This window comes from Sordaria macrospora, chromosome 1 (assembly GCF_033870435.1).
Source record: "Sordaria macrospora chromosome 1, complete sequence".
NCBI lineage: Eukaryota > Fungi > Ascomycota > Sordariomycetes > Sordariales > Sordariaceae > Sordaria > Sordaria macrospora.
In genome coordinates, this window is record NC_089371.1 from 7,622,177 (window position 1) to 7,635,459 (window position 13,283).

Here is a 13,283-nt window from a genome sequence, read left to right on the forward strand (position 1 = left end):
TTGAAGACTTTCTTCAAGTTCACTCTCACTCAGTCATCAAGCATCGCAGTGACTACCAGGAGTGAGTGTGCATCAAGACTCCGAATATCAAAGTTTGTATTACCTTTTTCAACCCTCAGTTGTAATTGACTAACACATTTAACAGAATCACACTCGAGTTTTGAGAGGCACCACACTCGATCTTTCAGTATCAAAGCTTGATATCCACCATCCACAGGCCCATCATCCACTTCATCACAATGGCTTTGCCATATCACGTCCTCAAGGTGTGCGACGGCATCGTCTTTGCCGCTCGCGGAAGCAACATCCACTCATTCGACTCCAACTTCGAACCTATCTCAGTATGGAAGTACCCCGTCAAGCAGCAAGAGACCAACGCAGAGAAGGCCGAGATTGAGACCCCGGCTCCTACCGTCGAGGCCGCCGAAGAGTCGCCCGTCCCAGAAGGACCCCCTGCTAAAAAGAGGAAAGTGGAAGATGGCGAGGTGGTAGCCGTTACGGAAGAGAGCAAGGAGGAAACCACTGAAGGTCAAACTGAGACCAAGACTGAAGGAGGCTTGACCCAGCACCAGAAAGAAGTGAACAGACGCAGCAGGCGGCAAAAGCAGAAGCAAAAGACCGAGGGCGGCTGGGCAAAGAACAACAAGGCTGCTCTCGAGAAGCCGTTTGTCCAGGGCCTGTACCTCACCACCGACAGCCGTCATCTCGTCGCCATTACCGGATCCGACAAGACCATCTGGGTCTTTGAGCACGATGGTGCCGGAAACCTCAAGCAGCTAAGCCAAAGAGCGATGCCCAAGCGTCCTTGCGCTCTCGCCCTTACTCCCGACAACAAGACCATCCTCTCGGCCGACAAGTTCGGCGACGTCTTTTCGCTCCCTCTTCTCTTCACCCCTTCCGAGCCCACGGCTTCCGCCGCTGCTGCTGCTGCTGCTGTTGCTACCACCACCACCATTTCCGAGGTCGCCACCCCCGAACCCATCCCCTCCACCCCGGCCACTCCCGCCGTTCCTACTCCTCCTCCTACGACCGACGTCGCCAAGGTGCAATCGCTCTCCGTCAAGCCGCAAGCTAACGAGCTCACGGTGCACACGCTCCGCAACCTCAAGGCGCTGGAGAACCAGAAGCGCTGCCTGGAGCGGCAAAAAGCGGCCAAGCTCGCCGCGGCCCTGCAAGCCTCGCAGTTCGAGCACACGCTGCAGCTGGGCCACGTGTCCATGCTCACTTCGGTGGCCGTGGTCGTGCACCCGGCCTACCCGGGCCGGACGTACATCATTACGGCCGACAGGGACGAGCACATCCGCGTGAGCCGCGGTATCCCGCAGGCGCACGTGATCGAGGGCTTCCTTTTGGGCCACGACGAGTTCGTGAGCCGGGTGTGCATCCCCGAGAAGCGCGGGGACGTGTTGATCAGCGGCGGTGGCGATGACGACTTGTTTGTGTGGGACTGGGTCAGCAGCAAGCTGCTGGGCAAGGCGCCGGTGTTGGCCGAGGTCAGGAAGGCGCTTGCTCCCGAGGAGGCGGAGAAGGTTACCAAGGTTGCTGTGACGAAGATTTTCGATGTTCAGCAGGGAGAGAAGACGCACATCTTTGTCATTTGCGAACGGTATGTCACCATCCTTCCCTTTCAGAGAATGCTGTGTTGGGTGCAACGGCTAACAGCAGTACAGCATCCCCCTTCTTCTAATCTATACCCTCACCTCCGACAACACCTTTCAACACACGCAAACCCTCTCCCTCCTCGGCACCCCGCTAGATGTCGAGTACCTCAAGGCCGATTCCAAGCTCATCGTGTCCATCGATCCCAACACCTCGTCCGAGACCCAGGAGGAAGAGGCCAACAACGGCGGCGTATCTTCCATCCTCGCTCTGTCGTTTAACGAGTCTGTCTCCTCGGGCTGGAAGGTGGCGCCCACCGGTGGTCTCAAGGTGACTGAAGCGGCCGAGGACGATAGTACTACGTTGACTCCCCAAGATTTGCAGAAGCTTCTGTATACCACGGAGAGCTTGAGGAAGACGAATAAGGATGACGAGTAGTAAGTTTGTGTGGAAGACATCAACCGGATAGATAAAATTGACTAGAGTACACAACACTTTAAGCCTACGTCGTTTTGTATTCGCTGGATTCAGTCCTTTCGATTTAATTGCCCAATTTGGCATCTCTCTACCTTGTTTACCCCCGCCGACCGACATACATACGTCTTATTTCGCACCTATTCCGTCCTCTTTGACCAGAGCCATCAGCTCCCATATCCCTTCTTCCCTTCTAGACCCGCTCATCTACCAGCAAACGGCCAATGATGATGAGGATGAGCTATAGGTCCAGGTCTCAAAGTATTTGGCCTGATCGGTTCCCAATGATTCACCCACGGCAATGGCCCTCCTCCTCCACCACCACCCATATCCCCCAACCCTCCTGGCATTCCATTCATTCTTCCCCCGCCTGCACCCCCTCCCGCCGCCGTGGCCCACGGCCTCTCCATGCTCGGCAACGACCTACCGCCCGCGTCCATCCTACCCATTCCTATTCCCATTCCCATTCCCGGCAACCCCATATAACCACCCATCCCAGGCGGTCCTTGATGAAGCCCGGGACTTTGGTGATTGTACTGAGTGTGATAGAAATCCTCCTCCCTCCTCGCCGCCATCTCCATCAACACGGCCGTGACAATCTCCGGGTTCTGATGCAACCAGTCCCCTGTCTCCTCCTCCTCGTCCATTTCCATTTCCTTTTCGGTCGTTGTTGCTGTCATACCCTCATCACCAGTATCCTCAGTCCTGCGTCTCTTTCCATATTCATTCCTCTCCCCATTTCGATTACCGGAATTTCCATACCCATACCTACTGCTCCTGCTCCTGCCCCTGCCCCTCCAAGGTTGCAAAAAGCCAACCCTAGCAAACACCATTTTAAGCAGCGGATCGCTCTCCGGCAGACCCTCCCACAGCCGCTTGCAAAGGAACAAAACCTGCGGCACCGCCGCGTCGGTCCCCGCGCTCTCGAGCATGTCGATTGCATGCCGCGCGATCGAAGCTTTGAAGTCGTCTAGCAGAAACTTGTTGGCGAGGATGTAGACCGATAAGGTGTGTTCGTAGCAGAGGAGCCAGGTGCGCAGGTCGGCGGGGGTGGAGAGGCGGGTGTTGCCTTCTGTTAGATGGTAGGAGTCCGAGGGGGGCTGGTTGGAAGAGGAAGAGGAAGAGGCCTGAGCGGTGGGCGCTGGGGGAGGAGGTAGAGCGTGGTTGGCGGGAGGAGGTGGTGGTGGTGGTGGAGGAGGAGGGGGTGGAGGAGGGGGAGGAGCTGCTAGTCTTGCGCGGCCACGTCTCCTATTGGCAGCTGCTCCTACGCCATCGCCAGCCAAAAGTCGTTCGAGGTAGGGTCTGTGGTGATATTCGGGGCCGGGAGGGTGAGGGAATGGCGGCCTTGTTCCAGTCGGGGTGTACGGGGCTCCAATACCGGGTGGAGGTACTGGTGATCGGGGCGCATGGCAGGACCAGCAAGGGGGTCCGGGTTCGACAACGCAGCGGGGACAGCCGCAGTTGGGACGATGACGGCCGGGGTGTTTCCCGTTTACGCGATCCCATTCCCGCTGCCTTTCTCGCTGTTGAAGACGCCGTTGACGCTCGCGCCGGCGTTGAGCGGGGGCGGCGCTGAGGTCGGTGTCTAGCTCGGAGTCGTCTGAGTTGTGTGTCTCAGAGTCTATTCCGCCCCCAGCGCCGTTGGTTTCCACGGCATCTTTGTCTTTACCCTTTTGCTGGTCGGGGACGAGAACTGATGAAGCAGGCTTGATAGGCTCATACTTCCCTTCATATAAAAAGGCGATCAGGTAGTGGAAGATTGCTGGGTCTTCTTCGGGTAGCTCAATCGACTGGGTCTCGGATTCTCTGAAGTTGCCGCAGAGTGCTTTCTCGAAGCATTCGACTTTTAGGAGGATGTGCTTATGGACCTGATTTTGGGCGGTGAGCCAATTGTCCCAGAGAACAGTTCAAGGTTGATGGTTAAACATACATAGAATGTTTGCGCCCGAGGCGCCTCTCCCACCCGAAGTGGTATAATGGGCGAGTTATATCGTCTGTCGGGGTTCTCTCATATTAGCAAGACTCTTGTCAACTGGTCTCGGAAATCCCAACTCTTCAAATCGACTCTACGAATATCTCGGCCTCCGAGATATGCTGCCAGCCGTCACCAAATCCATATGCCCTCTCGATTACCACAAGGACCATTGAGAACATCTTGACTCACCCATCAGCAGTACTCATCCAAAGATCCTCCTTCGGATTCAACGCCGCCTCCCTGTTTCTGCTACTCGATTCCTCCGGCATCGATTCCAGAACCATGACATCAGGCGCGCGCGACCCCAGTTCTCTCATAACCTCGCCCAGTGTCTGCGGCCTTCTCCTGAGATATGGGTCGCTTTGGGTTTCGGTTTCCTCGACATTTGCGCCCGTCCCTTCGTTCCTGTTGCTTCTGTTACTGGTTTCGGCGTTGTTGCTGTTGCTCCCTTCACTATGTTCGTCATCTCGCGTACTGTTGCTACTGTTGCTGCTCTCGCTGCTGACCGTGATATTGACTCTCGATTCAGAGTTGGATGAGCTGGGCTCCGCGGTGGCAGAGACAGCACCCGAACTTGGTGATATGTTTTGATCCATGTGTGAGATCAAGATGAATTCCAGGTGATTCTCCAGTTGTTGTCCAATAGACGGAGGGGTTGGTTAAATTCCTTTTTTTTCTGTCAGCGTCACTTGTGTCGTATATATGGAGGTTAGCTGACAGGAAGAAGTACAAGTACGCAAGAGAGAGGAGGGGCAGCGGAAAGTGGGAGAGCTGCAGCACGCAACGAAAGTAAAAAAAAAATGAACTGGGGTCTCTTGAAGCATTAATAAATGACGGAACGCCACAGCCGTGACTAGACCGTACGTGACTGGGAGTTTAGCTACACAAGCTAACAAGAAAGGCAAGGCACCTTGGGTTTTGTTCATTTAAAATTCCGCGTACAGGCAGACACGTACACCAGGGTAGGTAGGCAAGCAGTGTAGAATACCGGTAGGCACCTGTTCAGAGCCCCTCAGCCCGGTCTTCGGCTCCGGCACAAAGCTGAATGCGTGTTTGTGTGTGTGTGTGTGATGTGCGTGTAAGTTGCGTGTGTAGCACAAGGATTGCTTTCGAGATTGGTGGTCAAGTCCTTTTGGTAATACCCAATGGAAGAAGAGGGTTGCGGTACAAGATCAAGACGCTTGATTTGCTGGTCTGGTCTGGTCTGGTCTGAGAATTGTAGTGGTGTAAAAGGGAAGGAACGATTCAGGTGTTCAACCGGGGAATCTAGGAATTCATATGACTGGAACCTGTCGCCCGTCACCCACCGGTCGCTTCTCCGGCTTCAACTTGTGGTCCGATAAACTCATCGACTTTCATTTTCTTGTTCAATCATTCGTCGCCTCGAGTAGGGCGTGCACCCATCTGATCCCTACTCTACCATTCAATCTGAATCTCATACCGGTCTTCGGACTACCACAAATACACCACAAGCGGGACAAAGACCCCGCTTGCCCGACAATGTCGCACATCATTTGACATTCTAATGAATGTGATGTGATGGATGGCCACCAAGGATTGGGTAGACGAGGGGTTACGGTGTGGCTGGCTCGGCTGGCTAGGGTAGGGGGTAAGTTCGGTCAAGATGGTTACCTGGTTATTCTGGATAAAAGCCTACACAGCTACAACCTGCCTGACTTACACACATACGACGCCATCCGTGGCCGCCTTCAATTTTACTACTCGACTCGACTCGACTCGGCCAAATATCGCACGTGGCGTACTGCATGAAGGATTTCTTTTTACTTTCTCCTTCCTTGAGTTTCTTCTTTCCTTCCTCGAGCTCCTTCCTTCTTTCTTCCTTCTCCCGTAAATCCGGTGGAACGTGAAACAGTGGCTGACACAGAAGACGAAAAACTGGAAGAGACCACCGGCACCAAGCATTACTTGTGTAATGGTGGGAGGTGCCTATGTGCAGTTATTGCTACGCATCGGGCCGTGACTTGACTCACTCACTACTAGGCAGTCCATAGTTTTTGTCCTTTCTGCCTTGTCTCTGTCCTATCCTGTGCTCATGTTTCCCTCTGAGCACACGGCCCAGTTCGTTGCTTGATGTTGTTATGGTTGTGTCACAGATGCCTTCCAGTTCTCCTCGTGGTACAAGGACCCTGTGTGGCAGTCGTGGATCCTCTAAACTTCGACCGGCCGATCGAACCGCCCAGAGTCGGCCATGACCTTGCTGTTGAAAGCCGTCGGTAGGTATCTGCTCGTGCATGGACCGAGCTGTGAGAGCTCGAGAACTTCCCACAGTGACCGAGGGCCAGATCTTCTGAAAACCTCTTTGGGTCGCCCGTGTTGTGCAACACCACTCGCCTGTTCATTCCAGTATATCACTACATCCCATCACAAATACCCTCACCTACTTTATCCTCAGGGTCGTCAGATTGAGCTTCCATGACTAATCACAATAAGAGTTAACACCAAATATATCAAATCCTTCTCACCTGTCCTCGAGCCGACGGCCATCGGGGACAATGCGCTGAAATGCCCAATGAGACCTCGACAAACAGATGCTATAAGGAGGGACTGGGTAGGTAGCATATGCTGTGTAAGCTGAGAAAAGAAATGAGAGATGCAAGATTACAGGTTCCATCGACAAGACACGACACGGCGCATCTTTCGTTCTCTTGCATGCAGCAGAACAAAAGAAGAAAGATTGAGATAGATTAGAGGAAACACGAAACAAGGCCCCCAGTACCCAACCCTGGTAATGGAAGGGTAAGCCTGAGGGTAGGTTTTCAGTATCCCAGCTCAATTTCCAACCCTTCCTTGCTCCTTCTTTCCTCGTTCAACGTCAACTAGGTACCAAGCAAAACGGAATGGATAGCAGCTGAAAATAGTACCGCCCCCTCGTACCACTTCAAATAAAATCCAAACAACCAAGATTGGCACACACACACACACACACACACACACACCATTACTCAACTCATGCGTGTAACAGACGGACGGTTACGGATAAGAAAAACTGATCTGATCTGTTCTGGAAGAAGATGGATGCCTCATACATTTATGTACTTCCCTAGAACTACCTACTTCCCTACCACTACTTTACTACTTTGTCTCTCCTCTAAAGCAGGGTCTAACATCACAGTAAGTGATTGTGGCTGGGTGTAACTACCTGCAAGGTTCGCTGATGGAATGGAAGATTTGATACCAATGCGAATGCGGGGTTTCCTTGTACGTATGTGTCCCTGTTCCTTGTGTCAGTGTGATGATGATGAGAAATACAATATGGCGTGTTTGACGTGACCGGGCCGGTGCGATGAGAAGGTTAGGATAGACACGGTAGGGATGGATATGTGACATATTGGCAACCGGGCTCTCCCATTGTCCCCGGTTTAAGCCAGGGTCTTCTTTTTTTCTGTCGACCTTCGCGTTGTTTGGAATCCAGGCCGTTGCCGTTAATCGGCTTAAACTGCAACCATACATACCATACCTACCGCACTATTCCGGTAAACAGAACTTGGGTTTTTCTAGTCAAACCCTTGCAGACCACACCTACTTTCTAGGGTTTAACTAGGAAAGCCCAAGTTCTGTTTACCGGAATAGTGCGGTACGCCCCATGCTCATGCTCATGCTTCTAACAGGCATCATATTGTCTCCGTTGTCCGTCCGGGACGTTGCGCGTAAACTAATGTTTCGAGCTGTTAAATATCGTATCACATAGGTATGAAAACGGATCTCGATCTTGAGAGAAATAGAGCGCAGAGGACCGACCCCCTGGTGAATATGGCCAGAAGTAAATTCCGCAAAACAAAGCCAAACGAACGAATGCCTTATCCGACTTTCTATAACGGTATATCGTTCCTTCGTTGTGGGTGGGTTTACGAGTTCTATTGACCAAACCAGGACCCCTATTCCTATTCCTATTCCTATTCCTATTCCTATTCCTGTTCCTATTCCTATTCCTCTTCCATCATCAACTCCTGTTGCATCTCGATCTCTATGTGACATAGCAGTTAGCACCACCTCATTAGCTCCCACCCATACACGTACAGTATGTGGCATAAATAAAGGGTAAGGGTATCAAGTAGGTACTCACGCCAAATCCTGTTCGCAGAGTCCGTGATGATCTTCGCCTTCGCAAGCAGTTTATCCAGGTATTTCTGCTCATCTTTAGCCTCCAGTCGGACCTTGTTCGGCTGCGCCTGCATCAGCACGGGCACGAGTTCCTTGGGGTCCGCATTCGCGACAACAGCCACCGTCTTGAAGCCGTTGTCCCAGAAGACTCGCGCTGTCCGGCTCTTGACAAACGTAATCTTGGACAAGCCAAGCAGATCCGCCCTGGCTCCGGCCTTGAGTCGGTCGGCAAAGTGATCGAGTGCCGCTGCCATGGCGCCCCATCCCATGGCCTCACAGAACTTGATCATGCCGGCGGCGAACCCCTGACAAATTTGGGCGAGCGTCTGGACGGCGCCTCGGGGCACGTCGTATTTCTGGGCAACGCGGTGGATGGGAATTTCGTTGCAGAGATCGCGGAGTTGGAGGGCTAGGTAGAAGCGATGGTAGCGACGGGTGGTGTCCTTTTCTTCGTCTATGGTTTCTTTCAGGATGCCGCCTCGTAGCCTTTTTTGTAGAGTTATAGTTAGCTTTGAGGCATATCACAAGCAAGACAGGAAAGCCGTCAGCACTTACATCCTGTTCAGAACCACAGGCTTCAACCCCAGAAAACCCATTACCCTCAACCCACTCTCATCTAGCTTCTCCATCTCGTTCCAAAACACCCTCCAGTTGATCGGCGTCCCGTTCCCCAGATCCGACACCGGCGTGAAGTTATACAGCACATGCATGTCCCCATCCATCACAAACCCTTTCAGCGCCCTCTCCAACTCCTTGTGAATAAACACGCCATCATCCGGATCCAACGAGCTAGCCACAATCGCCCCTCCCAGCTTCGTAGCACTATAGCTTGCCGTCTCATACCTCTCATCCACCGTGACCGTAATGAACCCCATCTCCTTGAGCTTCTCCAACCCAGCCTCCACATACCCCTTCATCCTCTCCTCCGTCTCCTTCTCCGCCAACCTTTGCTCGCAAGCCAACATGGTCCTGCCCACATACTCGTCCAGCGCCTCCCTGCTCGTCGCCAGCTTGATCGCAATCACCTCCAACAGCGCCCTCCTTATGCGGCGCTCGTCCGAGACCAGACAGCTGGCGATCTGCGGCAGGTCGGCATGCATCAGGTCCACCACGACCTCCAGATCGTTTCTTCGACAACACAGATACGTCTCGCCCACCTCGTCCTTGCCCTTGCGCCCGGCCCGGCCGCGCATCTGCCGCAGCATGGCCGGGCCGACGAGGTCGATGCCCATGCGCGCGCCGTGCAAGATAACCCGCCGCGCGGGCAGGTTGATGCCCGCGGCCAGGCTGGCGGTGGCCACGCAGACCTTGAAGGTGCCGGCGTCGTAGGCGTTGGCGATCAGCTCGCGCTCCTCGGTCGTCAGGCCGGCGTGGTGGAAGGCTACGCCGCAGGGGATGGTCTGTTCGAGCTTGGGGTCGAGACCGGTGGAGGAACTGCGCAGCTCGTTGAGCAGGTTGAGACGGCGCTCCCGGATTAGAGGGTCGGTTACTTCGGAGAAGGGGGGTAGGACCCGGCTGATCAGGACGGCGTCGGATTCGCAGCCGGCGCGACTGCTGGAGAAGACGAGGACGCCGTAGCCGGCGCGGGCGGTCTCGTTGGCGAGGGCGACGACGGCATTCATGACAGGGTCTTTGAATTCTCGGTGAGTGGAGGGGTGGATGAAACGGATGTGCTGGAGGGAGGAGGTAGTGGAGGGTGGTAGCCCTTGAGTGGTAGTGGTGACCGCATTCCTGGTATCTAGTTGAGTGGCTGTTTTGAGAAGACTGGCGGTTGTTGCTGCTGGGTATATCTTGCCGTCGTAGACGAGATGTTCCTTGATGGGCACTGGCCGGTAGTGTGTCTCGTACGAGTGGCCCCCTAGCCAGTCCTTAAGGAGACGGATGTTCTTCACTTACGATCAGCAAAATTCGTGGTCCATGAGAGAGAATAGGGTGGGTGTGAGCTTTAGCATACTGTCAAAGTAGCGCTCATGGCGATAATCTGCACTTGCTGCTCCAGACAAAGGAGTTTCGTAGTCATCAGCTCGAGCAAATATCCCCTGAAGCCATCATCGATCATGTGGCACTCATCCAGCACCACGGCTCTGAGTTTAGATATTGAGCAATCGGTTATAGCAGCGTTGATGAGCGAGTTTGCCTACCGTTCTCCATTGTCAGAGTCTCATTCAACAAGCATCAGCCACTGGGGTTCACCACAACGCAGATTCACCCACCTTCTCCATCGTGCAAACCGCCACATCAAAATCCGCCCACGTAGCCCTTACTTTGCTCCCACCAAAGAATCCCACCACCCTGATGGTATCCTTATCCGGCCTTTTCGCCCACAGCTTCTGCTGGGGCTGCTTCTGCCCCAAATCCCCGCTCCTCGAGATCCCACCAACGACACTCCTCAACCAGCGCACCTTCTCCTGCACCAGCGCCACATATGGCAGCACCAGGATAGCCTTGGCTTCGCCGGCCGGGTCATCCAGCACCCTCTTCAGCATGAGCAGGTCCGCAACCAGCGACTTGCCGCCGCCTGTGGGCGCACTGTACACCAGGTTCTTGTCGCCGGAGAGCAGACCGGGGCCGAGCAGGCATTGTTTCTGCCACGGGTAGATGGACTTGATCCCCAGGGCGGCAAAGTTGGCTACGAGCTGCTTGGGGAGCTTGTATACCGGGTGCGAGAGGGAGAGGAAGGGGTTGCTGGTGGAGGTGGGCGTTGAAGGCAGGGCTCGACGCTGGGAGTACTCGGATGGGAAGCCACCCTTGGCGGCGGTGGAAGTTGGGTCTGCATGCTCGATGGTACTTGCTGTGAGAGGAGGAGGGCCTGAGGGTGCTTTTATAAAGGCGGATGGGGTGAAGCCTGGGGTTGGGGTGTTGGAAGGCCCTGGTGTAGGCCGTTTGGCTAATGGAGGCCCATTTCGGAACTGAGGCCGGACATTGTTTATGGAGCGCTTTTGGCCAATGACAACATTGGTTGTCGTCGTCAGTGCCGGCCGTTGTTGAAAAGGTTGATTCTGTTGCCTTTGTCGTTGTTCTTGTTGCTCCCTCGCTTCTTGTAGAGTCGTCTTATGCCATATTCCAACTGGACTTGGTTTGTTTGGCTGCCAGTTATGCGACATAACCGAATGCCGACTATGGTGAAGCTAAAGAAGCAAAGCAAATGAAATAAGTCGGTCAAGTGTAATTGGTATGCTCTCTGCAAAATAAAGCGAGTGGTGAGCCCTGTTGTGATGTGCTCGCGACAGTCGATGGACAAAATGATTGATTGCAATTCGGGCAAATGACAAACCGAGCGACAGGAATTGAAGAGATGATGTTGCTGCGATGCGATCAGAACGTGCAATCGGACGGAATGTCAAGTGAATTGAAGATTGGCTTGAATATTTAAAAAGTTCTTTAACAGATCACCAATTCCATAATAATGGTCAGCCAGAAGGAGACAAGGGCTCATTGTTGCCTATTTCTTCTCGGTCATTTCCAATCTGTTGGTAGGTCGTTGTGAACGCGTCTTGCCCCCTCGAGATGTTGTGTTGAAAGCAGGCCAGTTGTTGTCAAACTCGGTGGTGGGCAACAAGCTGCATGGAGGTAAACAAATAGGGTTGAGGCCATATCCACTTACGGGTGGACCAGCTTTGGGCTTTCTCACAGTTGACGACTTCACTGCCAAAACACCAAAGAAAAAGGAATACGTAGTCATACCTTATGTCGAGAAACAAAGACTTGTACCCCTTTGTCAAATCACATTGGTATTTGTGATATTGTGATTGCCTCCTGCCGATGCTCTCATCTCAGTCCCGCGAACGCGCGGAAGGGCAAAGTTAATTGGGAACTGGTGCCTCAGCCACACTACACGCTCTTTGTTGGGACTTCGGAACTTAACAAGATTTATTCCATGTACCTAAAAGCCAGAGTGGCTCGAACTTGTTTCGAGTTTCCAGCTCGTTACCTTCTTCGATTCAAATCAGCTTGACGTCGGTTTCTCTTCAACTCCAATTCGAGGCAGCCACATCAAGCCACGAATTTTCCATAACAGAAAGTCCGGCCAATGCCGCCGGCAACGACACTGCACCGAAGCATCATGCAGGGAAGGTGTGACCCGCCCAAGCCGCCGCCGAGCCGAGCCCGCTTGGGAAGTAGATTCGGGCGCGCCGTGCACGATGTCTTGACAGAGCGAGCGCGTGCTCGCCTGCCCGCCCAGGCTCCAGCCGCCCGCCCGCTCGGCCTCACTGGCACTGGAATTCTACATAGGCGACATGACGACGTCGGACGTCCAGAGTGTGCGCAGAGTTTTGAGTTCGTTCTTCAGGCTCATATGACAAAAACTGTTGAGGAAAGGGATTTCTCACCGTCGCTACCTACTCTCTCGTACTTGTACCTGGCACCTGCTGTGTTCCAATGAGCTTTTGTTATCAGGTCTCTTTTCATCTCACGATCGTTTCACGTTCAAAAGTTTCATGGCCATCATAATGGTGTTGAGAATTTCGGGGCGGAATAGTTAAAATCGAATGGGGCTCGCTCGGCTCGGGGCAAGTGTTCCTTCATCCAAGTCGCGAGCGACGCAGGCGCAAAAACGGCAGTGCAAGCGCAAGCTACCTATCGATCTGACGATTCTAGCGGAGTGGGAGTTCACCGACACCACCTGGAAATATCTGCTAAAGCCAACGTCGTACATGTCCGTCAATGCCTTGTGGGTTCGGTTTCCGACGGGGTTTGATTTCGGACGAGCATCTCTATGTTGTGGTCCGTTTTCGTAATGTCTATATGTAAGTCAAAAGCTGTCAGCTTGCTCTTGGTTCTCGGTCATTTGTCGTCGTCCTTGCTGTCCTTGCCGTCGTCGTTGTCGCAAGCGTTTTGTCGTTAACTTCAGGGCAGTTCGTCGGTTCAGGTTGTTCCAAGGGTTCAAAAACCAGTGGACCAATCGGCACGGCATTATGGATCCATGAGTGTCCAATTCGGTTCACGCTAGTTAAACCCTGAAGGACACGCTCTCCTCAATCCAGCCCCCACATACGACTAAGAGCCAATCCCTGTACACTACCGACTGTTTCCTTGACGCTTCTCTGATTTGTGAAGCTTCATTGCTCACTGCAGTCTTCCTTTTGCGACGACTGAGGACGACAAAAGTAAG

The 13,283-nt window shown here is 53.5% G+C and overlaps 3 protein-coding genes across 3 annotated transcripts; 1 reads left to right on the plus strand and 2 right to left on the minus strand.

Moving 5' to 3' along the window:
* Nucleotides 1-46: 46 nt before the first annotated feature.
* SMAC4_00357 (uncharacterized protein) lies at nucleotides 47-2,134 on the plus strand. The gene is made up of 3 exons (XM_024655406.2): nucleotides 47-92; nucleotides 146-1,606; nucleotides 1,671-2,134. Exons 2-3 carry the CDS (start codon nucleotides 240-242, stop codon nucleotides 2,035-2,037), a joined length of 1,734 nt encoding a protein of 577 aa, XP_024511005.1. The 5' UTR covers nucleotides 47-92; nucleotides 146-239; the 3' UTR covers nucleotides 2,038-2,134.
* Nucleotides 2,135-2,276: 142 nt separating this feature from the next.
* Nucleotides 2,277-5,446, minus strand: SMAC4_00358 (uncharacterized protein; the record flags this gene model as incomplete). The annotated part of the gene is made up of 4 exons (XM_066089414.1): nucleotides 5,005-5,446; nucleotides 4,238-4,715; nucleotides 4,004-4,067; nucleotides 2,277-3,941 (listed from the first exon to the last, which is right to left on the minus strand). Exons 2-4 carry the CDS (start codon nucleotides 4,642-4,644, stop codon nucleotides 2,277-2,279), a joined length of 2,136 nt encoding a protein of 711 aa, XP_065945852.1. The 5' UTR covers nucleotides 4,645-4,715; nucleotides 5,005-5,446.
* Nucleotides 5,447-7,640: 2,194 nt separating this feature from the next.
* SMAC4_00360 (uncharacterized protein) lies at nucleotides 7,641-11,274 on the minus strand (the record flags this gene model as incomplete). The annotated part of the gene is made up of 5 exons (XM_066089415.1): nucleotides 7,641-8,033; nucleotides 8,133-8,656; nucleotides 8,726-10,056; nucleotides 10,125-10,307; nucleotides 10,384-11,274. 5 exons carry the CDS (start codon nucleotides 11,272-11,274, stop codon nucleotides 7,993-7,995), a joined length of 2,970 nt encoding a protein of 989 aa, XP_065945853.1. The 3' UTR covers nucleotides 7,641-7,992.
* Nucleotides 11,275-13,283: the final 2,009 nt, after the last annotated feature.

Coding starts and splice junctions, on each gene's coding strand:
- SMAC4_00357 (XM_024655406.2), top strand. CDS start 240: ATGGCTTTGCCATATCACGTCCTCAAGGTGTGCGACGGCATCGTCTTT. Junction 1,607..1,670: donor ATCTTTGTCATTTGCGAACG/GTATGTCACCAT, acceptor ACAGCAGTACAG/CATCCCCCTTCTTCTAATCT.